The sequence below is a fragment of the Sorex fumeus genome, unplaced genomic scaffold, assembly GCF_029834395.1.
Source record: "Sorex fumeus unplaced genomic scaffold, SorFum_2.1 ptg000028l, whole genome shotgun sequence".
Lineage (NCBI taxonomy): Eukaryota > Metazoa > Chordata > Mammalia > Eulipotyphla > Soricidae > Sorex > Sorex fumeus.
In genome coordinates this window covers 7,349,235-7,376,908 of record NW_026606085.1, presented here as the reverse complement: position 1 = coordinate 7,376,908, position 27,674 = coordinate 7,349,235, and the positions used below count along the sequence as shown (strand labels likewise).

At 52.7% G+C, this 27,674-nt stretch overlaps 1 protein-coding gene across 11 annotated transcripts in view; it reads right to left on the bottom strand.

Annotated features, from left to right (window-relative positions):
- Positions 1-27,674, bottom strand: part of FAT3 (FAT atypical cadherin 3) — a 270,819-nt gene that overhangs the window by 45,350 nt on the left and 197,795 nt on the right. For 8 of the 11 annotated variants that reach the window (XM_056115175.1, XM_056115176.1, XM_056115178.1 and 5 more), the window contains exons 4-8: positions 25,571-25,632; positions 8,329-8,643; positions 6,992-7,202; positions 6,541-6,609; positions 1,647-1,786 (exon numbers count right to left, since the gene is read on the bottom strand). In XM_056115175.1, the coding sequence (XP_055971150.1) occupies positions 1,647-1,786; positions 6,541-6,609; positions 6,992-7,202; positions 8,329-8,643; positions 25,571-25,632 (797 nt within the window). Of the gene's footprint in view, positions 1-1,646; positions 1,787-6,540; positions 6,610-6,991; positions 7,203-8,328; positions 8,644-25,570; positions 25,633-27,674 lie in introns of those variants that run through there. The other 3 variants (XM_056115177.1, XM_056115179.1, XM_056115185.1) reach the window with 2 other exon arrangements.

Here is a 27,674-nt window from a genome sequence, read left to right as displayed (position 1 = left end):
CAGGTGAGGACACACATTTTCCTCACCTGAGTATATGGGCAGGTTGGGGGCTCCACCCTTTCTGGCTGTAAGGTGGGGGGGCATATGCTCACAAATGCCAGGACACCAGGCAAAGGGAGCAGCCCTCTTCTGCCCACGCCTGGGCAGGGTCAGCAGGGAGAAACAGCATGCATGCTCAAGTCTAAATCTTCTAACAGAGTCTGTTTTCTTTTTTACTATGGTGGGACCCATATGTGGCAGGCAGTGCTGGGGCTGGAGACGTGGTGGCCATCATTCAACCTCTGTGTGTGTAGAGGGGGGAGGGGGCCATTAGAAGCAGTCTCTGCAGCCTCGGGAGGTCAGTGGCTGAGCGGCTCAGACCACCCACACCCCAGGATACACAGCCTGCGGCCAGGCTTCATCCACTGCCTGACTGGCTGAGAAGGCTTGGGAGTTACTTGAAGAGAATCTTGATTTCATATTTGGCTTGGGGCCACGTAACCCAAAGCAGGGCCTGAACACGAGCCCATGCTGTAATCACAAAAGCAAAGGCCATGTGTTCCTGAATCAAATCCACTCACTTTTTTTTTCACTGTAAATTTTATTTTATTATTTTATTTTAATCACCGTGAGATAGTTACAATCTTTCATGTTTGGGTTACAATCACACAATGATCAAACACCCATCCCTCCACCAGTGCACACTGACCACCATCAATATCTCCGGTATGCCCCCCCTTCCCCTGCCTCCATGTCAGAAAATACTCTGACCATACTCTCTCTCTACTTTGGGGCATTATGGTTTGCAATATAGACACCGAGAGGTTATCACTTTTGGTCCTTTATCTACTTTCAGCACACATCTCCCATCCCGACCAGTTTCTCAAGCCATCATTTTTTTAGTGATCTCTTCTCTATTCCAGCTACCTTCTACCCTTTGTTCATGAGGCAGGCTTCCAGCTATGGAGCAATCTTCCTGTCCTGTGTATCTACTATCCTTAGGAGTCAGCCTCATGTTATGTTGTTTAAAAAGCCACCCACTTCTTAGGTCTTTTGGGCACGAGTCTCTCTGCTGTCTCCGTGAATGCAAACAAAAGCCATCTGCACAGTCTACTGTGGTCACAGGGCACAGCATCAGCTCGGTCAGACACGTGGCCCTCCAGCACCCCACCAGGTGTGTGAGGTGCTGACCTCGCCACGTAAAAGATGATGCAGCTCCCGGGAGGCCCCACACAGCCACCTCCCACCCAGTTGGCAGCCTTGGGGTTTCTGAGGTGCTGGAGTCTGTAGCAGTTTTGCTCCCCGTCCTCACTCGGTGGCACTGTCATTACAGTAGCTGAAGTACAGAGCCGTGGTCTTGCTCGTGGGCGGGGCTTCGCACCCCAGGAGACAGCCCAGGGACCTGCGTGAGTCTGACCAGCTCTGACTTCCTGCCACGAAACCCGAGGCACCAGAGGACATCACTGGGGGCTGATTAGACCCTTCGCCCAGCACTTTACCCTCTTAGAGGGCAGCTTCTCGGTGAGGCACTTGTGGTGTCGGGAGAGAAACCTAGGTTAGCACTTGACACCCGAGTGCCGACACACCTCTCCAACATAGGACCAGTCGTGTATACTGAATGGGCAGTCTTGCCCGCATGCCCACCTCCAGGAAACTGGACGTCATACCTGAGTAAGGGCAACGTTGGTCCCATCGGTGACTTCCACGCTCATGTTATAGACAGACCTCTGCTCCGCATCCAATGGCTTTGCAATGACAATGGTCCCAACACCCTTCTCTGCGTCAAAAGAGCTGTCGAAATTCCCCCCTGGCAGTTTCACAAAAATAACAGTTAGGGACCAGGCACTGGTTACTTGTCCTTAGCATGAAGCTTCAAAGAAAGCACCAAGAGCAACATTTCTGACGGCATCCCTACAGCTTAACTTGGTACATCGTCACTGAGCTGCTTTACTCCTAAGACATCTCAGATCTCAAAACACAATGCATAACAAGTGTCGCCACGAAAGAATAGATGCAACGAGAGTCTCGCAGTGGGGGTACACTGCTGGTGCATGGACGCTGACGGCCCCCCACACCCCCATGTGGCCTCTGTGCTCAGCATCACACAGTCACCCACAAACCAAGAGGAGAGGGTGTCTGCAGACCACACCTAAATCAGACTCGATGGTGAACTTCTGGTTGGAAGAGTTCAGATTCCCTCGATTAAATGTCAGAAATAAAATGGGGAAAACTAGGGAATAGAAAAGGTAAAAAGAGAATTTCATATTAAAAATTCTATACCCACAGGTTGGACTATCTAGAGAAATATTTTTTTGTTTTCTGATCTGTATGCATTATTCTTGTCTCCCTAAAGTAGGAAGTATCTGGAAGATTTCTAGAATGGAGTCTGGAGAGTGAAACACCTATTTATATAATGCCAACTTAGGACACGGTGAACAGACAGCCCGAGGCCCTCCCTGTTGCCCAGTCAGGCCTCCAGGCCTGCACAGGCCTGGGTCCGAGCCCTGCAGCTATCTGCACCTCTGTGAGCCAGTGAGCACCATGGAGTTCCCACAGGTGAGGGAGGTCTGCAAGGGGACAGAAGACAAGCGGTGACTTAACTGGCACAATCTGAGTTACTCTCAGTTCATGCTCCCAAACTCTACGTGTTTCTGAAATTTCACGGTGCTCTTGGACAGGACGGTAAGGTAAGTAGAGCACCTGGCCTATGGATTGAATTCAGAAGACATCTCAGCTCCTCCTACAGTCAACGTTCTTTGCATTTAACGTTGCTGGTCAGTGTGCAATTACATGTGTGCGATTTCTATGATGGTATGATTACAAAGATGCAGACAGTTGGAGGAAAGGAGAACTTTACCTACATTATTAGAGGCTGGGGTGCAGAGACACAAAAGTAACGGTAAGGCTGACTTAAAGGAAAACTTGCCCAGAGGGCTATCTGCAGTGGTAACACTGCTAGAGAGAATGCAGTAGCCAGTGCAGGCAGGGGCCGCACAGAGCAGAAAGGCTGGAAGATGACACACTTTTCAGAACGGGAGATGACACACTTTTCAAAAATTCTATCTAGAAAGGCACATTTTCCAGCCAATAACTAATTTTCTGAGGAGCTGCTGCACTGGATATTCTTCTGACTCAGCTCTGAGGAAGCAGGTTCGGGGAAAGAGGGCTGGGGGCCAGAAAAGGGGCTGTGAGGGACTCCTGGTGATGCTGTAGGCAGGACCGGGACGGTCCACCCATGTGCCTTCAACAACTACCTGACCAGCTGTCCCAGTTCCCTGCTGAAGTGGACTCACCTGGGGCCAAGCAGTCTCCCTCTCTCCTTTCCTCCTCACTCGTGTGAAAGTCACTGAAACATGCCCCCAGTCGAGGCCATGGGGAACTGAAAAACTGCCATGGTTTGTGCAGACCAAAAGATAATCCTCGATATGTCTGGGGGGTGGGGGGCGGTTAATCAGCTTAAGTTTAGTGCATACTGGTTGTCTTTAGAATGTGTTCCTACAAGCTGATTTCTCAAATCTGAAGACCTTCATTTGGGTGGGCGGGGGTGGTAGGGGACCAGGTCACCTTTCAGTGTCAAGTACTCTATGAGGTGAAGTTTGTAGGCCCAGAAACTGCCAGCACGAGCCTCTGGCTGGCCTCACGGTGAAGATGATGAAGAATGACTTTCAGAGGACCACAGCGAAGCTGGAGGTGCCCTATTCTGTGGCATGGCTGTCCAGGGGTGGCCTCAGGCTCACATGTCCTACAGGATCCACGTGGAGGCTTAGGACCCCATGCATGCCCTCCTAGGGTCACTTTTCATATCAAATACAAGCTTGGATACTTCCATGGTAAATTCTGAACAGTGTTTCACTCTCCCTGACTCCCTATGCCCCTTACTTGGTTCAGGGAGTAGGGAGAGCTGAGCAGGGTGGGTATCTACCCCGAGGCGGGCAGCCACAGGCCCTCCTGCAGGACCCTAACTCCCACTGACCCCCAACCTTCCCTGAGTCGCACAGTGCATTTCTGACGAGGGCGACACTCAGCCCAGGAGTTCACCATCAGCCCTCACAAGTATCCCTCGGTCCACAGAGGCCCCCACCCCAATACACACCCCACCCCAACACATACCCCACTCCATGCCCAGGCTCCTTCTGGCCTGAGGGCTGGGTTCAATCACGGGGCCCCCCTCTGGCTAGCAGCATCTCAGCGGGACTGGACGTGCTTCCTCAGAGCCAGTGACACAACATGCAAAGCCAGCAGTGAGAGCAGCGGCCAGGGCAGGGCACTGTGCTGAGGCATGGTGGGAAGCGAGGGTGGGGGCAGCCCAGAGCACAGGCCACTCATGGCAGACCATCGAGATCAGGACAATGCAGCAGAGGTGACAAATGGCGGGAGAGGACGCCAGGCTTCCCTTCTCTCAAAAGGTCCAACTGTCCGAGGGGCTTCCCACAACAGCAGTCAGTGACCGGGAGAAGCACACAGTCCATCCTCCCTACCAACTCCAGGAAAAAATGCCAGCCCGGAAGAGTCATTATCTGAGAATTTCTGAGCCTCAGGACCAAGGGAGCTGTGAGAAACGGGGAGTGAAGACGGGCAGTGGCCGGTCTTCATACTTGCAGGCCGCCCTACGGTTCCATCATGAATTACCTGCCCTGGGGCACATGGTGCCCACAGGCTGGGAAGGTGCTAATGGGCAGGGTGGACAGGTGTGGGGGCAGGGAAGAAAGTGGGGATGAGGATGAGGCACCTGTCCAGAATCTGGAGAGACCCCTGTCCTAGGTTCTGCTTCAGAAAAAGGCTCCGCGGAGGTGCCTGCAGCATGGCTGCGAGGGGCGAATTGGGAGCTGAGAGCAAACAAGACGGAATCAAGTGTCTGATGTCAACTGCATGGCCCCAGGGTCACACGGCCCCAGTGGAGGTCCAGGCCTGGGCAAGAGGCACATTTTCCTGGGCAGAAGGGGAGCCTTCTGGCTGGGGGCTTTCCAAGGCTGAGGTTCACGAGCACGTGGGAGCCACGAGGCAGGATGGAAGTTGTGCGGCGTCTGCAGGGCAGACAGGGGCCACCACCTCTTATGCTCCGCCCTGAGGGGGGATACAGGGGCAGCTGGGGCTGCTCTCTCCAGCAGAGACCCCTTCTCTGGTTTGAGATGGAAAGAAAGCATGGACCTGGGGCAGAGGGACAGTCTCGGGTGTGCTAGGGAAGCAGAGCACTGAACTGTGGGCGCTTACATGTCAGGGGCGGGCACTGGGGCACAGACTGCAGAGGAGGGGCTGGCGGCTGCCTCCCTGCTTTACTGTGGGCACTGCAGGAGGACCTGGCTGGATGGGCACTGTTGGGGAGGGTAGGCTGGACGGGTACGGTGGGGAGACAGAACTGGATGGGCACTGTGGAGGGTTTGGGCTGGACGGGCACTGTGGAGGGACCGGAATGGACAGGCACTGCATATCTGACAGTGATGGAGTCAGGAGAGGCCTGGCCCACTGATGGTGCCCCTCTCGGGCTTGGGGCCAGTGGACACCATGACTAGCCCTGACCGGCTCTGGTGAGCGCAATGAAGGTCTGTCTGGAGGAAGGGGCAAGCCAAAGGTCTTAGCCCTTGGGACAAACCCAGGACTGCTTCCCCAGGACCCTGCGCTCCACAGCACATGGGCCAGGGTCTGTGTCGGCTGAGGAAGGTGCTCCTGGACTCATGGGGAGGGCAGTAGGATGTGTACGCAGCTTCTGGACCCCGAGGTACTCTGAGGGGGCCGCTAAGGGAGATAGAGGGAGATGGCACAGGACAGCATCCAGCTGGGCCCACCCACGCTCTTCAGGGACTTCAAAAGGCCCTGAACCCCAGCCCCGAGGCCCCACACCTGGAACCATGTTACAAAGTGAATTTTCTGTGCTTGGGAAGGGGCTGGAGACTGGCCTGCCCGCCCCAGGACGTGGAGGGTGCAGACCCCCGGCAGGCAGGAGAGAGCCAGCTCCTGGGGTCCCAAAGGAGATGACAGGGGTGTAGGCCGAGCCACACAGGGCCCCAGGAGGTGAGACATGAGGCTCCCAGTGCCAGGAGGGAGGATGGAGCAGGCCTGTCAGTGAGGCTGACAGGGGTCACGGGCATGGCTGTCCCAGTGCTCTGCGGGGACTAGCCAGTCTAGGCTGGGGATTCCTGCTGTCCCATCAGGCAGGGGCCAGGCAGGCATGGATGTCCCCAGTCAGTTCCCATGGGACTCCCTTGGGAGGCCTCCATGCCTGCCACTTCCCGTCAGGGCTGGACAGCCGCTGCCTATCTCTCCTGCTGCTGCTGCTTGCCTCGCAGTGCGTGTGGGGGCTACGGGACCCTTCCCAGAGAGCAGTTCAGGTGGCTCTGGGGGGCACTGCTGCTGTAGAGGGAGGGGGAGCAGCCAATCAGATAAAACCCCCTATCGAGGGAAAGATGAAACACCCACAGACCTCGAAAGCAAAGGAAACAAAAATGTGGAAACCAGCCCTCTCCCGCCCAGACCGCACGCCAGGCTGCACCAGCCGGCACCAGGCCTCACCGGGAGGAGGCAGAGCGGAAAACCGTGTTTAGCGAGTGTGTGCACTAAGGGTACCTTCTGTTGAGCAGTTCTGCCCACAAGCTGTCTGCAGAATAGAGAACATCTCTCGGGCATGCTTGCCGCCTTGAAGCAGGGCAGTCGGGAGCAGGAAAGAGAACAGAATGCAGAAACAGGTGAAGAAAAGAGAGAAACGCAGGACAGCAAGTCCAGTACCATCAATACAATAGGAACGAGCTTAGCCAGTGTGACAGTGGAGTTTACACGACACACACAAACATCGGGGAGCGGTCAGTGGTGCACTGCGGGAAACCGGCCAGCGAGCACGTCCCGCCCGGCCCCGTGGCTGGAACCAAAGCGCAGGGCCGTGGCACATCTTACTGGCTCTCTGGCTCTTGCGCTGCGTCTGGCAGCTCCGTGCTGGTGCGAGAGCGCTCTGCTCGGCTCTGCTCATTGCACCCCCATCCGCGATCACAGTGCCCCCCGTGCTCCGAGGACGCTGACTTACCGACGATGTCGAACCACAGAGGGGTGTTGGTGGGCTGCACAGACACCACCCCAACAATCTCCGTCACACGGTCACTCTCCAGGACAGTGAAGTTATAGAAGGGCTCCTCGAAGGCCAGTGGCACAGGCGACGGGGGTGGCTTCTTGATCCACTCGATGTGGAGGCGGGCTGTGGAGGCCTTTTGCGGGCGCCCATTGTCCACGGCCTTTATCTGCTCCCGGGAGAGAGAAGAGCCCCCGTCAGGATCTCTCCACAGGGGCGGGGAAGGGCCAGGCATGGCCCATGGGGCCCTACCTCCCACCTGAGGCGTGACAAGGGCCGAGCGGTGGACACCAGCAAGGGCACCCTGAGGAGAGACAGCTGCATCCTCACCCTGCTTCTGCAGGACGACCGAGGAGGCAGCGTGAGTGCCGTGGGCAAAGCTCCTCGGTGCTAAGCTCCCTGGAGGGGCTGCGGCGGGTGTAGGAGGGACAGTCCCAGGCCTGGAGCGGGGGAGAGGGGTAGGTGTTGAGGGAAGCAGACAGTCCCTCCGGGGTGTGTGATGGGCCACACCGTGCCAGCAAGAGGAGGGTGGCAGGTGGGAGTGGAGCTCGAGTCAGGGTTAGTCCAGCAACTGGGGAGGGTGTCGGGAGAGAGCATATGCAGGGGCGGTGCCAGGTCAGGGCCTCCACCCAGGCCTGACCTCTGCCCTGTCCTCAGGCAGCAGTGCAGAGGCTGGGGTGGAGTGAGGCTTTTCTGCACCTGAGGCTGCGCCGTCTGTGCCCCTGGTCCCCTGAGACCCCGAGTATGGCTATGCAGCTCCAATGGAGGCAGGCCAGGGTCCTCGGACCTGCTTCTTTGCCACGTCCTGATGACTTTGGAGCCCAGCCTGTGATGGCCGCTACGTGTCCCAGGGGCCGTAGAGGAGGCTGAGGACAGAGGGTCTGGTCACTGGGGCCTGAAGCTCTGCCCCTGGAGGGTAGTGGCCAGGGTCCAGGCTTTAGCCTCTCTCACTTTGGGGAGGACCCCGCTGTGGCCGCCATCTCACATGCACAGCTTGGTTCACATTCTAGCTCACTGCTGTCCCGCCAGCTGGTTCCCTTGGGATGCCCTGGGGATGCCACTAGTGCAGTGGCAGCAGGACGGCCCTGCCAGCTCCCTGCTCTGGCCACTTCGCAGGACCTGGGACAGCAAGCTGAGCCTGTGTGGGCAGGCTGCTGATGGCGCACTGCCCACAGGGAAGGACAGGCAGGAGGGCCCCCTGTGGCCCACCACACAAGCTCCACACAGCCACCTCCTCCTCCTGGGAGTAACCAAAGGAACATGTGGTCAGGAGTGTACCTCTGCTGGGCTCTCACCGTGAGGATGTCGTAGCTGCCTGCTGTGAACTGCTTCCTGGACGAAACCAGGCCGGTCTTGGGGTCGATAAAGAACTTCCCATCTTCGTTTCCATCCACAATGCTGTAGGAGATCTCGGCGTTGGGGCCCTCATCACGGTCAAAGGCAAAAGCCCTGTAAATGGGTTCTCCTCTCTTCTTCCGGTCCCGCTCGGGCAGTTTGATCTGGTAGACCTTCTCCGGGAACTGAGGCTTGTTGTCGTTCTCATCGAGTACTTGGACCAGCACCCAGACCGTCGACTGCTTCGGAGCAGGGCCACCGTCTGCTACCGTCACCTGGGTGCAGAGAACGAGGGGCATGTGTGTGGGGGTGGCTCTGCTTTTTGCCCATGTCCCTGGCTTGCCCAGACCACTGTGCGGGGCAGGAGGGAGCAGGAAAAGCCAAGAACTGCCCTGGAGCAGGCCATGTGCCCACAGCCCGTGCCACCTCTCGGGAGGCAGAGAGGCAGAGGGGATTCACTTCCTGGGTTCTGGGACTGAGAGAGGGGACAGAGCAAAAATGACCCCTTCAGGTGCACCCAGTGGGGCAGCGGAGCACCTGCAGTGAGTCCCCATGGCAGAGGAAGCTCTTTCCCAGGTTCCAGCTGTATGGTGAACCCCGGGGCCTAGCCCCGACGTGGTACCGTGAGACATGGGTCCACGAGGACAGCCTTTGTCTCTTCTGTCCTTAGTTCTAGTCACTGCACAATGAGGGACATGCTGAGGTCTGCACCACCCATCACATCCACCCTCCAGCTTGGCTGTGGTTGCAGTGCATCCAACACAGGGAGAGCCCACTCACGACTTCAGACCTGTAACACACTGATAGCCTTACCCGTGACATCGAGATTAACACACACATTTCATGTCCTTCATGGAACATGTTTCTCACACTAAAATAAGCTGGAGAAAGCAGCATGTTACCAAAAAAAAAAAAAAAGGGAAAAAATACCCAAAGCTGACTTACGAATAGCCGTCCTGAATGGCTCTGGCAGTGACACTGTGCTGCCATGCGATACGCGTGTATAGGCAGCCTGTCACACACATGGATACACACACATACACATATATGTAGCTGTGTGTTTGTAGTGTGCGGCAGGTGTAAATATGTAGACACGCTTTCTCATCATCACAGAGGTTTTTGTTTAGACGCTTTTTAGACTCAGAAAAACAAAAGAAATGTTTAGAGTAGAGGTTAAGTTGACTTTTAATGTTTCCTTGTTATCTTTAAAACATTTCACAAATGTTAAATACTTAATCCTCCCAAGGGAGCAGAGAGGAGGAAAACAACTTTATCTCCTCTGCACAGGTAGAGACTCAGAGAATGACCCTTTGGGAGGCCCAGGAACTGGTGTGGGGTGTGTGTGTGTGTGTGTGTGTGTATGTGTGTGTGTGTGTGTGTGTGTGTGTGTGTGTGTGTGTGTGTGTGTGTGCGCGCGCGCGCGCGCATGCTGGCTAGGAGAACAAGAGCTTCCTGCCTGTTTCCAGGAGGAAAGCCTAAGCTTTGGAACTCGACCAGGACACACAGCAGGGCTGTTGGGCAAAGTGGCAGAGCCTGGATGGGCTTGGTTTTCCTGTGTGTCCATAATCTGCCTGGAGTTCCTGAATACAGAATCCTCCTACTCCTTAATTCTCAGCCCAGTGCTCAGGAGCCCTGAAAGCACCCCACAGCATGTCAGGGCCTGGGCCTGCCCTTCTGTGTCCTCTCCCAGACGTGCTGAGAAACTAGTTTGTACAGCCCTGGGGGCATGGGCAGGGGCCCTGCAGTAGCACTTGTTAGTCAGTAAGTGTGGGACTAAAGGTAGTTCCTTCTGATTTCCTAAGACCTTACACTGGGGAAGAGATTTACCACCTGCTTCCTTTAGGAAGTCATTCTGATTTTGTTACAGTGTGTTATTTTAATTTGGAGTCAGTAAAAGGATCTTAAATTGCTAATAAATTAGGCAGATATCCTGTTGGAAACAAACATTGTTCATTATCCCATTAACAGAGCTTCTGACAGAGAGGATTCTTCATTATCTCACAGGGACAATCCCCCAATACCTCACATGGATGACCCCAATGAACAACTCACATGGACAACTGTTCATCAGTCCATCAGTCACATGGATGATCCCTCAACACCTCATCAGGACAACCCTCTGTCACCCACACCTGTGACCTCCCAAGCAACACTTCACACGGATGACCAACATCTCACATGAATGACCAACCAACACCTCATATGAATGACCAACAACACAAATGAATGAAATTCCATCAGTCACGTGGACATCCCCCCAATACCTCAATGGATGACCCTACAGTCACATGAAGGAATCCCCCAACACCTCACAAGCATGACCCTGTCACTTAGATGGATGCCCCCAAAGCCTCACAAAGATGACCTCCCATACCCCCATTATTGCACATGATTATTTCTCTAGGTCTCAAATAATCAGTCTCAGATTAAGACCTTCCCTTTTAGCAATGTTCTGGTATATATTAAAGTATCTCCAAAGCAGAGACACACAAATGGCCAATAAGTACCTAGAATGGTATCCAACATCACTGGTTCTCAGGGAAACACAGATGCATGGCAAATCACTGCCTTGCCCTTTCAGTATGACAGAAGGCTGCCTGCAAGGGAATGGAGCAAAGGGCCCCTTTTTGCAGTACTGGATGATGTAAGTGTGACAGCCGAGAGTCTAGAAGCAGATGGAAAGGACCACTACAGAGCCCTACTGTAGGGGATGTTTTCTTTGCAAACTTGCTTTCATACTAGGCCATGTCCCTTTACACATTTAACAACAAATCTAGAATTATTTTTGCAGGTTCACATTGAGCTCCCAGTATACAGACCTGATGCTTCCATCCTTCCAGGCCTGGTGGTCCTTGGGGGCTGCCAGACTATATCCAGGAGTACCGGGAGGTCACACAGTTCTGGGGATCAAACTTAAGACCTGGCGCATACCAGTCACATGCTCTACTGCTTGAGTCCTACTCTGGACCCTTGGCAATGGCATTCATTATTTTTCCTTTGAAACTGTAAATGTTTCATGGTAACAGCACTAATGGTTCTCCTGACTTTCTGTCCTAGTCTTTCCCTCCCTCCATCTGGCACTCATTCCTCACAAATGCCCATGTTTGTCAGTCTGGCACACACAGAGATTTCAGCTTCAATGTGTCTCTGGCTGTAGTTTTGTGAGCACAAGGCCATAGAGAGCAGTTTTCCTGACAGTGACCTCAGGGATGCTCTGATGCAGAAGATTCTAAGCTAGTGCAAAACACTTCCCCAGGAGACCCCCTCCGTGAACTCCCCCCGCTGGATGCCTATTCAGCCAGAGCTGCACTTCTGCCTGACCCACAGGAAAGTGGCTAAGACCAGCCCCTGGGATGGGAAGGTGTGAATGTGACGCCCCAAGTGTCACATGAACATTTCAAGGACAGTGGCGTGAGGATGTCTGTCTCCGCCTTTGGCACAGGCAGGAGGGCGTGAAGGGCACAGAGAAGGTCTTTGTGTCAGGGGGACTGTGAAAAGGCTTTCACCCCAGAAACCCCGGGCCTGGTGTTTGATCACCCACCACTGCCGGAACCTTTGCCTGCTGCCACCACGCGGCTCTGTCCAGTCGCTATCGTCCTCCAGACAGGGATCAGAGCTGTATTGCCAGAATCTCAGCGGTGCTAAATTGACCCTTTGCTGCCTACATCTGCAGCATTTCTGACAAACCCCTGGATTAGCCCACCCTTTCTGGAACAGACAGTTTTCTTTCTTCTTGCCTACTGGCAAACATCTCTTCAAGTTCCAATAACAAACGCACTGATGTCCCCCGCCCCCAGCTATTTATAATTTAACTCACTTAGGAGATCAAGAACAGCACCTTTAATTATTAAAGCAAACTGGAGCTTCAGTAAAAGCACAGGGATGAAGCACTGGCCCTGCATGCAGTAACTGGTTTGGTGACCGGCATCACATATGGTCCTCCACACACTACCAGGAGTCACTCCTTGGCTCAGAGCCATGCTGGGTGTGACTCCTCCCCTCCACAAGGACCAAAGCCACCAGCCAACCAGCCAATCCCCAACTACTGTTCTGCTGGAGATCTGATGGGGACTCAGAGAAGGGAGCAGCTTGCTGGGACCCCAGTGCCTTCCCTCTGCTTCAGGGAAGACCATAAGTCACTTTGACCAGCCAAGCCACCAGCCAGACCCAAGCCGTGAGTGGTCAAGTCTCTGGCATAGGAGCAGCCGAGTGCAAGGCCCATCCATGCCCAGACAGCACAGTTGAGGCTGCGTATCTTCCCTTGTGGGGATGTCCTGTGCATCTGGAGGGTCAGGATCAGGCCTGGCCTTCACTTTCAATGATCATTGTGATGACAACAATTCTCCACATTTGACTCAGGGCTGTCCCTGGGCAGATCGGGGCCTCTGGCATTCACAGACAGATTTCTAAGTTTGGGAACATCAACTTCCCAGCATGCACCGCCGACTTGATTGTTCTGAGATGGCTGCTTATATTTATACGTTTGTGTGATTTACACATTTAATGTATGGATAACTGTTCACAGTTTCACTGTGCATACTGTTCTGTGTCTGACCGCTGGTCTGTGTTGTGTTAAATATGCTCTAAATATTCAGGATTAATGACATGGACCTCATCTCCCAGTACTGGTCATGGGGAAGTCCAGTTGATCTCAGCCCAGACTCTGGTGGTTGTGCTGAAGTTCGTGACCAGGAGCATCAGTTCTGGAACAAGAAGAACAGGGAAGCACTCTCCGAGGCCAGCACATGATGCTGAGTGTGGGGTGGGTGCTTCTGTGGGGACAGGGCACCACCTCTGGCCAGCAGAGAGTGGGTAAGGCAGAGGGACAGGAGTGAAAAGGAAAGGACAGAGAGGAGAAAGAGCAGGGGTGATGGGGAGCCGCCCCCCACCTCACCGGCAGCAGGAAGGGCTGGTGAGAAGTGCAGATGCTGGGAGTAGTTGATTATCCACTTTGTTCTCCGAGGGTACCAGGTATCCGAGAAAGACAAATGGTTAAAATAAAATCGATATGCTGAAATACACAATATATAGAAGGATCAGTTGCTAAAGCTAATTTACCAAAAATCAATGTGCTAAATTTACCAAAACATTTTCTCCCTGTAACTGTTTATAAATGGAACAGATCACATTTCGCCTTGTGGCTGAGGGGCTCTGGGAGGTTCTCAGAAAGCTTCGATCCGTGGCTCTCATCCCACAGGTCCAGGGACCAGCAGCTGAAACCTCAAAGTGAGGCGAATGTGGTTAATTCTGTCCTAAGAGCAGTGTGGGGGGAGGATCTGCCTCCCCGGAAGGGGAAGAGCATCAGATGGCGCGTGAAGAGGTAGGTGGCAGGCGCTGGCGGGCCTCAGTCCTTTATGTCCAGGTCGACTGTGTCTGTTGCCACTCCCAGTCCAGCCACTCTAGTCCAGCCTCAGGCTACCAGCAGGAAGGACGGTTTACAGTCCCAGTTTCTGGAGTTGTTTCAGATGCCGTCGGCATCATTCTAGGCTCTGACCATTTTGTGCTTGAGACCAGAGACCCTTCTCAGCCTTTCCTGATGCCTCCGGACTCTCCCTGTGTTGTCACCACAGACCGTGGCCAGGCTTGCTTTCGACATCAGAGTACCTGCCACACCTTGAATGTCATTAAAACACTGCCAGTTTTATGTACTTAGAATCATTCTTTGCAAAAGTGCCAAAGGATTTGTATGTCAGCTTAAAATTTATACTTCCAGCCACAGGTAAGCAAAATCACTTCATTTCCTATCAGTGTGGCTGTTCGCAGTGCTATCTCAGCACATCGTATTTCTGATAAATAGTATATGGAAAATTGGTGTCATCCTGAAATTGTGGTTGTTGACTATAAAATATCCTTTTCTGAATTTTAAAGATATGATTAGAAAATCTCACAACCCATGACTCAAGGTTTTTGAGAAGGCCAACACCCTAAAATTGCTGCAGGTGGAGATTGAGAGTGGGACCCTGGCAGAGGTCCTAGGGCTTGTCAAAGCTGTTCGACCAACTCTGTCCAGTAAGAGGCCTTAGAGTTGGTACTGGAGGAAATTCTGTGAGGTGACAACATTCGAGATAGCAGGATCTTATGGCAATTGTACATAAGTTTTTAAATTAAAAAATGACTGGTTGAGGGTGATGGAGATATATACAAGCCTTTGTCTCTGTTCTGCTGGAACCATAACAGGAATGCTGAATATTTGTGTAAAAGCATTAGCCTGAGGTTGCAGCAAAGGAAAAAGAAAAGGTCTTCACATTTGCAAATCGATATGCTCCCTGAAACTCTGCCAGCATCTGATGGGAACGCCTTCACGCGTCTGTGGGTGCAGACCACAGACAGACCAGGGCGAGACAGGGACCAGACAGCCCTCTGCGTGGGACACGCGGGGAAAGGCAACAAGGGGAGGAGCTGCCTCCCGGGGCCCTCGGGCATGGGGGCACAGCAGCAGCTCCTGCCCAGACCTGAGGGAAGTCTAAGGCCTCGGGTGGTGGGGAGGGGGACTCGAGAGGGCTGAGGGGCCGCTGGCAGGGAGCAGTGCCCTGGTAAGAAGCGCTAGATCAAAGCCAGCTGCCAGCACTGTCCCCAACTTGGCCACAGAGATGAGAATCCGTAGCTCAGTGCCCCAGTTCCAGGCAGGCCTCTCTACAGCACCCATAGAGTGTGCCTTTTACAGACCCTCCCGACAAGAGGCTCAGATGATCACCGCACTTCAGTCAATAAAGATTTTCCAATGAAAGCATGAACTTTACTTCTTCAGACCTGGTGTGACTGCACACCAAACAGAAATTCAACAGAGTTAACTCCTGTGTACGAAGAGAGTGGAAATTTGACATGACCTGCCTTACTGAGACCCCACCCTCCCCCCGATTACCCTGCAGTTCCAGTGAGAGTACAATGGTAAGGACCTTCCCAGGTCATCTCAACATTTCCTTTAAGAATTAAAATGATAACCAAAATTTCTCAAACAGTTGGAAGTTACCCTTCACAGATGATTTATTTAATGGAACTGTTGACTATCTTTTAGATTACAGCACTGTATTAGGTAACAAGGATATACTGGCACCAGACTACTCATGGGTAGTTTTTATTAAACCAAGAGAAAATGCAGTCTCACAGGAAAAACATATAGTCAAAAGTCCAGTGACAACAGAACTGGGGGGCGGATCAAATCCTATTGTCCTGATAAACCTGTTTCAACCCTGACCTGGAAATTGTCTGAGGCCAGTCAGAGCTATATAATTAAAAATAATTCTACCAGAAGCTTCTCCATTTCTCTCCCTTTTGAGTACTGGGGGATCCCGATGTAGATGGGGTGAAGGGCAGAGACTGGGCAAAACAATACACCGAGCCTCCATGTATTCATGTGGGGAGCAAAGTTTCTCTGGTTTTTTCATGAATTCTTGGACAACCCATTGACTTTGCTCCCCAAATGTCCTGCCTATGAATGGGGGTGTATGTGATTCTCCCATGGGTCTTTATACTTGCAAGCGTTAAGCCTCAGAATACGCATTAAATTAAAATTCCCTGCACCTATGGGCAGAGCACTGTGCAGCTCAGAGGATGTGAGAGTGCTAAATGAATTCTAAGCAATAATATTATCACCACCGCATATTGATTGGGTTCAACAGGGTGCTAAGTGCTGTGGAGACAGATAATGTGAGCAGCCTCACAGACGAGCAATAGCAATTGTCTTGAGACCCTCCCATTCATCTGCTCCAGGAGCAGACAGGGTAGCTAGACTGGTTAGAAAGTCTCTTTTCAAAAGTATCCTCAAGGTTCTCTATGCTTTTGTCTGATCTGAAAGTGGTTGGTTTTCTACAGTTACATTAGGAATGTGGCTGTGTCTTCCAATTTCAAATTACCATAAGAACACTGCAGACATTAAACTGCAGAACTTTACCTCTGCAACGGGGAATAACGATGGAGTTTTCTGAGAAATAAATCTGTGATATATTTTATTACATATATATTATGTATGTGTATATATATTATATAAGTGTGTGTGTATGTACCAGTATATTTTTTGTTCAACTCAGGAAATAAGCATTTTTAAAGTGAGTAAGATTGCTGTTTGCAACTCTCCTTCAATTTTCTGGAAAAAAAATACACATTTGCATGTCGAAAGGATTTAAATGGCCTGAAAGTAAAGAATACGGACTTTAAAAGTGAGAGCACGAAGAGCTAAGGTGCAGATGGACGGAATGTCCTGTGGAAGTGGAGAAGCGTGAGCATGAGGGAGAGACGTGAGACTCCCACTGTGCTGCTGTGGCCAGGCCAGCAGTGTGGTGAGGCAGAAAGCGCGAGCACTTCCGAGAAAAGTCACTGGACTTTTGACTAAGCTGTCATTGTCGAGTTTAGTGTTCTGACAACTTTGAAAGTAACTGCTAAGTGATTTCCCAAGCTGGCAGCTGAATGGCAGAGCAGCCAGATGCCCCGGGAATGTGCCCGCTATGGAGAGGACAGAGCGGCAGGTTCCTCCAGCTCTGACCTGCACCCAAGCCCCAGGGAGGCGCCGTGCGAAAGGCAGGCGGGTGCTGATGTCAGCCTCTGACGCTGTGTCTGGCCTTTGGGAAGGTGCCTCTCCAGGAACACGCAGTTTCCAAAGCACCAGAGTCCATGGTCGAGTGAACTGCCCTGGAGGACATGGGGAGTGAAAATGCAGAGACTAATGACTCACAAACGCGGCCTTACCTCAGAGCTGTGCTTCCCAGAGCTGGGCTGGACGGCATTACCTGTCAGATGCCTAAAATCACCTTTTATGTCCCTGGGCATAGACCCACACAGCGTGCCCCAAGCAGAACTGTCATGACAAAGTCAGATTCATTTTTGCTCCCCCTCACCAATGAAGAGAAGTGGGCAAGAACACTTCTCTACTCTCTTCCGGTCCAGACATGCTTGGACTCTTCCAGGCGTATGCTGTAAGCGTGGAGGAGACCTGACAGCCACGACAGACCTTGCTCTATGGCCTCAAGCGAGATGCACACTTGGGAATGACCGTTGGTGCCCCTGTGTGAGTGGCTTGGGTGAGGAGACTGGCCTTCCTGCCTCTCACCCCAGCAGCCAGAGAGGGTTTGGGGAGGAAGAGGAGAACGTGTTCTTAGCAGGCAGCTCCAGAGCACTCAAATCGACTCTGTGCAGTTCCAGATGGGACCGATGTGGTGTGGGGGAAGGAGGGCTACTTGGAGTCCGCTCACATCATGTGGGTTCTGCTGAGACTTGCTGAAGAACACCTACTGCCTTGAAGACTCACGGCTCATCAGTTTTGGGTTCGACCTTGGATTAGACCTTCTCCAGGAGGGAGCACAGACAGTTGTACCAGACCCAGGGTTGTGTGTTTGCCCACATTTGGCCAAAGCTGGCCCGCATCTCTGATTTGGGATTTAAATAGTCAATTGCTTAGTCCCTAGCTTGTAAGGAATGTTTGGTGCTGAGAAGTTATGGCTGTGGGATTTGCGGGCACTTTGGCGATGGGTGATTTTGCCTTGATTGACAAGATGACTCAGGGGCAAACTGGAGGTCGAGACTGAATCTCTGATGTAACTGATATAATGCATGACTAAATGTGACTAAAGAGAGCATGAGAGGCTTTTCAGTGCCCCAGATACCTGTGCACACCTTTTCTTCCATGGCATATGCTTTCTCTGAGTAATGGGGCACTCTACGGAGAGGCCTGCAGTTCTCCGAGTAACTGAGCACTCTAGAGGGAGGCTTGCAGGCCCAAGGAGCATGTGCTCATCTGTGAGAGGGCTGCCTTGTTCTGGGGTAGCTCCAGCTGGCGCTCTGCCCTGGGCAAGTCTGTCCTTCAGCTCAAGCAGGAGGGCGGGCGGAGGAGTGAGAATCTGCCTGGGCCAAATCACATGGTGGCAAGTGTCCTGGCCTCTGGTGGAGAAATAGTGTCCCAAATCACTCTGCTATGGTGCAATGATTCTCACACACCTAAATTTGGCAGTGAGTGTGAGCTTAAGATAGAAAAACACCCACAGCAAATGGGTATGCATGGGATTACTGGATAGTGTGCTCTCAATCTTCCAAATACATCTCACGCAGGAGTATATGTAATACATGAGCGACATGCACGAATGCAAAACAAATAGTTTATATTTGAAAATATGAAGGTGCTCATCACTGAATGGCATTGGGAATTATGAGGTTTACCTGTTATTCCTTTTTGCTTCTTTCTCTTCTATTTAAAACAGGAACTTGTATCACACATGGCTTCTAGTATGTCATGTTTTCAATTAGTCTATACTTAAAACTAATCATGTTTTAAGCATCCTATCTTAGACATGGAAATTTGAAGAGTGCTGAAATAGATTTATTTTTCTTCTCTTGACTGTGGTGCATGGCCTGAGTCCTTCTTCCTTCCACATTGACATTCTTCCAAGGGGCAGCAGACCTCAGGTAAGGAGGCAGAATGCCCAGTGCATGTGCACAGCTACCTTCTCCAACTCTGCCATGCACAGGGAGGCCTGTGCGGCTTTCTCCTGCAGCGGAACCAGCATTTCCAGGCTGCAGCTGACAGAATGACTCTCCTGCTGTAAAAACGCAGCATGGAATTTCCTCGTATTCTCTGGCTGAGAGCAATCAAGTGCATCTGGAAGGCCCACACCAGAGAAGTCTACCTGTGTAGCCCTGGTTCCCTACTAGCCAGGCCATGTAGTGTCAAGGATCACAGAAGACATGCGAGTTCCTGTGCCAGGCAGACGTGCCTCGGGCCTTCTCGTGCATGAGGGCAAAGCAGTGTGGAGACAACCCAGCTGGTCCTCTACAGTAGAGGAGCAGTTTACAGGCCACCCGAGAGCAATTCCATCTGTTCCCCACGAGACACCTTGCGCTGCTTCACTGGCTTGTCTGAAGCGGGCAGGAAGTTCAGGTGCTCTCAGTGCAGACACGCAGGCCTACTCTCCTAGCCATGGGTGAGCTGGCTCTGTGGCTGCGGCAGCTCAGGAAGCTTTATGGGAGGACCGTGAATGTCGCTTACACAAAGTTTGAAAATACTGAGCTTTTCTAGATTGTTTAAAAGTTGCATGTAAAATGTAGATTTAATCTCAATTACTAATGGCAACGTGTACATTAGCACTTCACTTAGCCCCATACCCAATTCCAAGATTTATTGGCATCATTAACTGTGGAGTGTCATGCCAGGAATTCTAACAGGGCAGCTCATGAAAAACCCACGACTTCCCTTCCGAACTACAGATTTATGATCTCTGGAGAATGATGGACTTCAGGTGGGCCAATGTGATTTAGGAACTGCTCTGAGGTAGGCAGATAACTTCTGCATTGGCTGAGACATCTCGTCCCTTCCCGGGGTCCCCAAGACCCTCTCCCCAGGCATCTACCTGAACCTTGACAGATGCAGCCAGCACTTCTTGTGGGCCTCCTGCGTGTTGCTTGAGGTACTGGGGGTACAAGCACACTTCCCAGTTCCCACCCTCCATCCTGCTGCTGACCATCACCAAAGGCAGAACCAGGAATCTCGGGGAGCTCTTCCCGCAGCTTTCTGGGGTGGCCTAGAGGAGAGTTAGTGCAGCAAGGACCAAGGGCACCACATCCAGGCTTGTGTGATGGGCTCCTGGGCTCATGGCACTGTGGCAACACCCAGGAAGACCTCGTAGGGCTGGCAAGCAGCCCTTCTTGTTCAAGAACCAGGGGTTTGACAGAGGAGCGAGATAGGAACTGAGTCCCAGAGTGAGTTCTTTTTTGTTTTATGTTAATATCTTGTTTAGCGGATTCCTGTCTTAGAGATGGCATGGGGGTAGGGTCTTCTTGGGAATTTTGGTGTTGAGGTGAAGTGTAATATTTACAACGGCACTGACATTAACTAGTGCCATTAATGCCCAGAGTAAGGTTTTTTTTAAATTTTTTTAAAATTTTATTGAATCACTGTGACATAGTTACAAGCTTTCTGCACACATTCAAAAGAACAAAAGCAGCCAGTGCTGGTGTGGATGTGGGGGAAAAGTGACGCTCTTTCACTGTTGGTGGGAATGCCCACTAGTCCAGCTTTTCTGGAGAACAATATGGACAGTCCTTCAAAAACTAGAAATTGAGCTTCCATATAACCCTGCAACACCACTTCTGGGAATATATCCCGAGGATGCAAAAAAGCACAGTAGAAATGACATCTGTACCTATATGTTCATCGCAGCACAGTTCACAATAGCCAGAGTGAGTTTTATTTATTTATTTATTTTATTTTATTTGCTTTTTGGGTCACACCCGGCAATGCACAGGGGCTACTCCTGGCTCTTCACTCAGAAATTACTCCTGGCGGTGCTCGGGGGACCATATGGGGTGCTGGGAATCGAACCCAGGTCAGCAGCATGCAAGGCAAATGCCCCACCTGCTGTGCTATTGCAGGGCGAGTTTTAAACACATTTCTTGCTCCCATGGCATGAGCCTGCGGGGCTGTGACTGGGGCCCATGGAGTCCCCAGAGCAACTACAGCTGCATCTCAGAGCAGGACTCCTCGGTCTCCACCTCAGGCCCGAACTCAGGGAGTCAGGGAAGTCCCCGGGGAAGCCATGGGACTTTTGTCACAGAACGACCAGGGCCCCACTGACCCTGCCAGCAGCCTCTCAAAGGAGAAGGAGCTGTTCCATTAAACAGCTGATGGCAGATGGAAGATGGTACATTACTGAAAAATGGGCACTTATGAAGAGGAAGGAAGGGACTTGTGTTGATGTCAAGCCACCCTGAGGAACCCTCCAGGGCAAGGCACGGCGGCACCACTTTCAAACATGACAGCCTGTGTGACCACGATGGCCGGACATGAATTCCTGCACAACTGAGCCTCTTACCTTTGAGCTCAGCCCCACACAGACCGCCAGGCCCACAGAAGCTGCCTCCAAACATACACACCCCACAAAGGTGAGCACACTCCACGTCTCTGCACGACACACATGAGGGCCATCTCCTTTCCTCCATGGGATCACTGTCCTGTCCCCAATATGGGGTCACAGCCCCGTCCACAGGACAGAGTGGGGCAGCCTCTTTTTACGTGTTGAAAGGACCCCTCTACCCGCCCCTCACCACTGCAGCCACACCCACACCCACACCCACACCCACCCACACACGTGTGCACACACATACACACATGCATGTGCACGCTCACATACACACACGCACACATATGCGCACACACACAAACACATACACAGTGCTAGCCTCTCATTCGCCTGTCAGCAAGTCTGCTGTTTAGAACAAACTATCTCCAGTAAGAGAACTTTGGCATCTGCCCAGTGCCAGTCCACGATGAGCATTTGGTAAACAAGGTAGAAAAGCCAAGCAGACAGGTGTGGTCAGGACATGAGTAAGAAGCTTGGATGTGAGAGGGGGCTTGCGCTGTCCAGGGATCAGATGCCCCCTCTGTGGCCTCACAGCCTGCACGACAAAGCGTTGTCTCTGAGTGCCCCTGGTCCTGCCACGTCTTCCAAGATTGCAGAAAGAGGATCAAATGCAAGGAAATCCTATTTCTCTTGGGGTTAAATGATGACAGTATGGATGCTTTGTGGGTTTAAATAGGCCATAACTCTGCTGTCCTTTCAACAGAGAAGAACATGCCAGGAGACAAGCCCACGGAAGTCATCAATGTGCACCTGAGGCCAGAGGAGGCAAAATGGACCCACAGCGGGCTGTGGACTGGAGGTGGGGGAAGCACATTCCTGGGCCGTAGCTTCCCACATGAGCATGCTCTGGTGGGCACAGTGCCTAGCAGTGGACAGAGCAGTCCCAGCAACACACACTGTTGGCTGCCAGTCCCAGGTGGTGCATCGTGCTGGGGACACTCCCAACCACAACCCTCTGCACTGCTCCTGGGGGCTCTTTCCCAGCCTGAAAACAGGACCTTTCTGACTTCCCAGTCCCGAAAGCCTGAGCACCAAAAGTGACTCAAAACTGCCATATTAACAGGTGCTAGAAAGCCGGAAGCACAGTTCAGAGGACAAATGCGGGGTCAGGGGAACTGCTAGGTCAGAGCAGGGGATCAGGGGTGGGGTGGAGAGGAGCAGGGAAGCAGGGAGCAGGGGTAAAAAGAAGTAGGGGTGCAGATGAGCATGGGAGCAGAGGAGGGTGCAGGGGCATAGAACAGCAAGGGTTCGGGGGAGCAGGGGCAAGGGTACAGGGGAGCAGGGGTTAGGGGTGCAGTGTGCAGGGGAGCAGGGTCCAGGGGAGTAGGGGGGTAGGGGTGCAGAGGGGCAGGGGTGCAGGTGAGCAGGGATGCAGGGATGCAGGGGGCAGGGGTGCAGAGGGCAAGGATGCCGGGAAGCAGGGTAGCAGAGGAGAGGGGTACAGTGGAGCAGGTGAGCGGTGGAACTGAAGCAGGGGAACAGGGTGCAGGGGTGCAGAGAAGTTGGGTGGAGGGGTTCAGAGGGCTCACAGGGTCGTGAGGATGACTTGTTTCCCAGGGGCTGCATTGGATCCTCTGGGTGGGAATGGTGCAGGATGAGGCACAGTGCTGACGCAGCCACCACCAGCCACGGGCACTTCCTGTCTGATCGATGCTTCTCCTTATGGTGTTTGTGGGCGGCAGAAGCCCCTCCTGTGCTCTTTGCCAGCCCCGAGTGAGGAACAGTGACCCCCTACTCAGAGAGGACACTGCAGGCCAGGGCAGGCTCCTGACCCAGCAGAGTCTGCAGCCTCCTGCCCATGGGGCCTGAACCAGGACATACACAGCAGGGGCTGGGTTGGACTCAGGCTTCACAGCCGCCCTCCCAGGGAAGGATGTGAGGACTGAGCACTGGCCTGTGGACAAGCTCCTGTCCATGCCCTACTCTGCGGTGACACCTCGAAGCCCCTGCCCAGGGCCGTGGACAGGGAACAAGACTCTCCTTCCTTCCATGAACACAGCAGGGACAGGCAGGCCTGGGTTTTCATGGAACAGACCCCTCAGCACCCAGAGTTCACAGTCAGAATTCATCAGACACATAGGCTGTTTCTGCAAGTCTCCCACAGGGCTCTGTGCTCTTGGTCCTGACAACCCCCTGTAGACTCAGTGGAGGGAGATGCTGCACACAGACCCCAAGGCCCAGCAGCCACCCCCAGCGAGCTCAAAGCCTTCTCCACGTGGGGCAGAGGCCAGGAGAAAAGCAACTGCAGCCACATCCAGTCAGCACAGTCCTTGGGGCCTCCCAGGAACCAGTTAGGAGGAAGTATGTCTGTAGGGAAGAGTGGGAAGGCCAGCAGGAGCTGCTGAGGGACGTTGGGAGAGCTCGGTGCCCAGCACCCACATGTGTCCACTTCTACACTGTGACTTGCACTCCGACTCTGCGAGGCTGGTGGAAAACGAAGTTCCATCCATGATCCACTCAGAAAGAAGAGAATGCCACTCAAATGATCACAGAAATGGAAAAACACCCAAACGGCCAAGAATTGTGTAATTTGGATATCATGCCAGAGAGCATGTTAGGGGTGAGGTAGATGACAACGCACACGTCACTGAGCACCGGCCTGATGCAGACGGTGTTGCCACTTCCCCTCTGCCCCATCCCTGTGGCAGGTGATGAAGAGCAGGAGTACACGCCAGCATGGGGGCACCGACTCTGCGCAGCAGGAGGCAGCTTCCCGGAGAACACCAGCACGGAAAACACCTGCTCTGTCCAGCACCCGCCCTGGAGGGGCAGTCGGAGCCAGGACAAACTGCTGGCCTCACGCACTCGACTCGGAGGGTGAGGAAGGAGCCTGGAAGAAGTGATACTGGCAAATACAGCCAATTCCGGCCAGGGATGCTGTGGCCATTAGTGGGGCTTTGAAAAAGGATTACTGTGATTATTTTTTGGCAGCCTGGAGCCTTTCATCTTTATGAGATGATAGCAATGTTTTAAAAGGATGATCATAGCATTGTGTGAGGATAATAGGAATAATCCTTTATCCTGTATAATGCGCGAGGACTTTAAAAATACCTTCCTATAAAATGTAAGGCTTAATCCTAACAGCGATCCTTTAAGGTGTACGAAGTAACTATTAGTTGTCACATTTTGGAGTTAGGAAAACAGAGGCCTGAGGTTTCCAGCTGTTACTGGCCCAGCCCCTTCAGGACCTTGTGCACCAACGTCTAGTCTAACTTCCGTAGATCAATCATGACTGCTACCTGAATTTGGAGGGGGCTATCAGGAGAGGTTTGAGGATGTGTGCATGTGAGAATGAGAATGTGCAGTGTTTGTGACCGCATGTGTGTGTGGTGAGCGTATAAATGTGTTTCATATGAGTAAGAGTGAGTGCATGAGTGAGTATGATGGTGTGTGAGTGCAGGAGTGAGTGAGTGCATAAGTGAGTGTGAGAGTGAAGTGTCTGTGTGTATGAGGATATTTGAACGCACGTGTGTGAGTGAAGTGTCTGTGTGATTGTGATGGCGTAAGTGTGAGGGTGTATGAGTGCATGAATGAGTGACTGTGAAGGGTATGAGGATGCATGAGTTAGTGTGAGTGAAGTATCGGTGTAAGGATTTTAGTGTGTGAGTACATGAGAGAATGAGAGTAGTCAAGTGTCTGTGTTTACGAGGGTGTGTGAGTGCATGTGTATGAGTGAAGTGTCTGTGTGACTGTGACGGTGTGAGAGTGAGGGTGTGTGAGTGCACGAGTGAGCAAGCATCTGTGAGTGTGTCTGTCTGTGGGAGTACGGTCATAGCACCAGCAGATGCTCTGGTGCGCAGGTGCACTGTCATGCTTCCCCACGCCTCAAGCCACACTGCACTACAGTTGTGGACCATTGTTGCAGCTGATCAACTAACTCCAGGCTTCTCTCTGAGGACCTTGACGTGCACACAAACACTGTGCTGCATAGCCACGTCCGACCTGTTTCTCCCCTCTGAAGACTGCTGAGCTTCCACTGCTGCTTGTCTCAGTGAGTTATGATAGCACATTTCATGGTTGTAGAAGCATACGGAACCAACATTTTCATTACGGCTTCATTTCAGGCAGTGCATCAACTCAGCCTTCTCTTCTGCTGCCTCGGGGGAAGCCACAGGGAACCAGCAGTCCCCTTGGCATGGGCACTGTCCTCTCATGGCCCTTCCACTCCCTCCTGAGCCGCACCCTGGTGCAGCCAGGCCCCCAAGCAAGGCAGAGCCGTGGACACATCTGCTTGCTCCACTCAGAGGACACACACAGCATCTTGAATCCCACCTGATGACCAGGAGCCATCTTGGCAAGAGACAAGTTCAGGCTGATGGTCAGTTCACTGAAAGCCAACTCCCACCCCTCCCACACTTACCTCCAGAAAATGCTCTGCCTGCTGCTCTCGATCCAGTTTCCTCGAAGTGGTTGTGATCAGACCTGTGTGGACAGGAGAGCAGTGGACTTTTAAGTGTCTGGGGCAAGAACCGGCTGGAAAAGGGCAGCAAAGGCAAGGGGACCCACCATGGCAGGGCCCTCACGAGCACACTGAGTTTTTTCAGCAAGAAAAAGCGTACAAAGGAGACAGGGCACATGCCTCCTTACTGCTTGCCACAGACTCTGCTCACACGGGGTGTGGAACTCACTCACCCCAGAACAATTGTTTTTCCAGCATCGAGGAATTCCAATGGTTCATTTGCATGTGACTAAAATGTTGCAGTGGGTGCCTCATTAAAAATTTTAGAGTTCTTGAACAATTACTAGGTTACGGATTTTGATTAGATTCAGGCTATATGAAACAGTACTTTCTTTCATACACATAGAATTTTTTTGGTTACACTCGTCCATAATCTACTTACACACACAATTATTTCAAACTTAGTAACTCTTATCACTTTGTTTCATGTGCTTAGATCTTTACACAAAATAAGTTCCACATGGGGAATCTCTTTCCTCAGAACGGTATTTCCCAGGACTGACCCATCCCCTTGCGAGGCAGCCTTCTGGCTGCACCCACTTGTCTTTTTTGCAGCCTTGGTCATAAGCGCCATTCCTGTCACATGGCAATCAGGTCAGACTAATGTCCCAGCTATGGATTCTCCAAGAACCCATGACACAAGGCCCTGGCTGGGGCTGACAGGGAGGGTGCAGTGAGACAGTGCACAAGTCCGTGTGGGTGGGAATCTGTGTGCACGGACCCCAGGGCAGAGAGTGCCAAGGTCCACAGCTCCCACAGCCTTGAGAGAAGCCCCTGGGGCCAGTGGCCCAGCAGAAGCCAGTCTCTGGACAGGAAACCTCATCTCCCATGCCGCAGCCACCTTCTCCCCTGCTGGACTGCCTGGCTGGAGCTGCTCCTTCCCGGCCTGCAATACTGGTGAGCCCCAGCACTGGCACCTTTGGTCTCTGCACATGGCTGAGCCCCAACCCTCCGCTCTGAAGGGCATGTGCTCTGGCCCCTGGGGTGTCTCCATAGTCCTAGGTCTACTCTAGATGCATACCATTAACCAGGTAATAAGAATAAGCTGGTTCAGACTTTCCTAAGGCTGAGCACTGGAGGAGGCAGGCATCTAAAAATGGAGTGAAGGAACCGTTAATGGGCTTGCTCGGGAATCAGGCGGGGAGAGGGTGAGGTTTGAAATTCGAGTGAAGGAACCAGTGTGCTTGGTAGGGAACCCAGCATGGAGGGGGTGAGGTTTCTCCCTGGGACTCTGATGCAAACATGAGGGGGCAGGACCTCTGGACCAGTCACAGTAGGGGACGGTTGGCATTGGAAAGCAAACCTTGTCAGAAAGCCAGGCCTGGGTCTTCTTCCTTCTGTGGAAGTGTCCCTGGGGAGCTGGCCCAGAGAAGGGCTCCAAGGCCACTCCCCTGGCAGCTGCTGCCCCTGGTGCTGCAGAGGGCGTGGGCAGCCCCCATGCTGCAGAGCACTGAGCACAAGAGGTTGACACTGGTTTGAAGGAACCAAACCTGAGATGAATCAGAGGTGAGCGTTGGGATGTGGTTTGCTCTAATAACAGATGAGAGCCTTTGGCTTAGGAGGGGACCGTGGTCCTCAGGAAAGGGCAAGAATCATGGCGCCAGCGGCAGACAGAGGGGCCCTCAGTGACAGCCAGAGCAAAGAGGTTGGAGCCAGCCTCCCGCCTCTCTGCCTGGGCAGCCTGGAGCTCCTCCGCCTGTCCGTCTGACCACCCCTGTTCCCAGAGAGGTGGGCAGCACTGATTGACCAGCCCTGTGCCCATTCTTTCTTTCTATCCCATGCCTGAGTGCAGCCCCTCCCTAGGGCAGCTGGAGCCTGTCTGTATCGCAGCAGGCTCCAGCAGCTCAAGGGCTGGGCTCAGGAAACTAGGCAGGTGCTGGGGTATCAGGCCGGTACATCAGGGCTCATCGCAGCACTGAGGGCTCCAGGTGGCTGAAGAGCCCCTTTCCTTAGCGGGGCACATGCTCCACAAGGAGAAGCCTCATTCACATGTGTTTCTGGGACT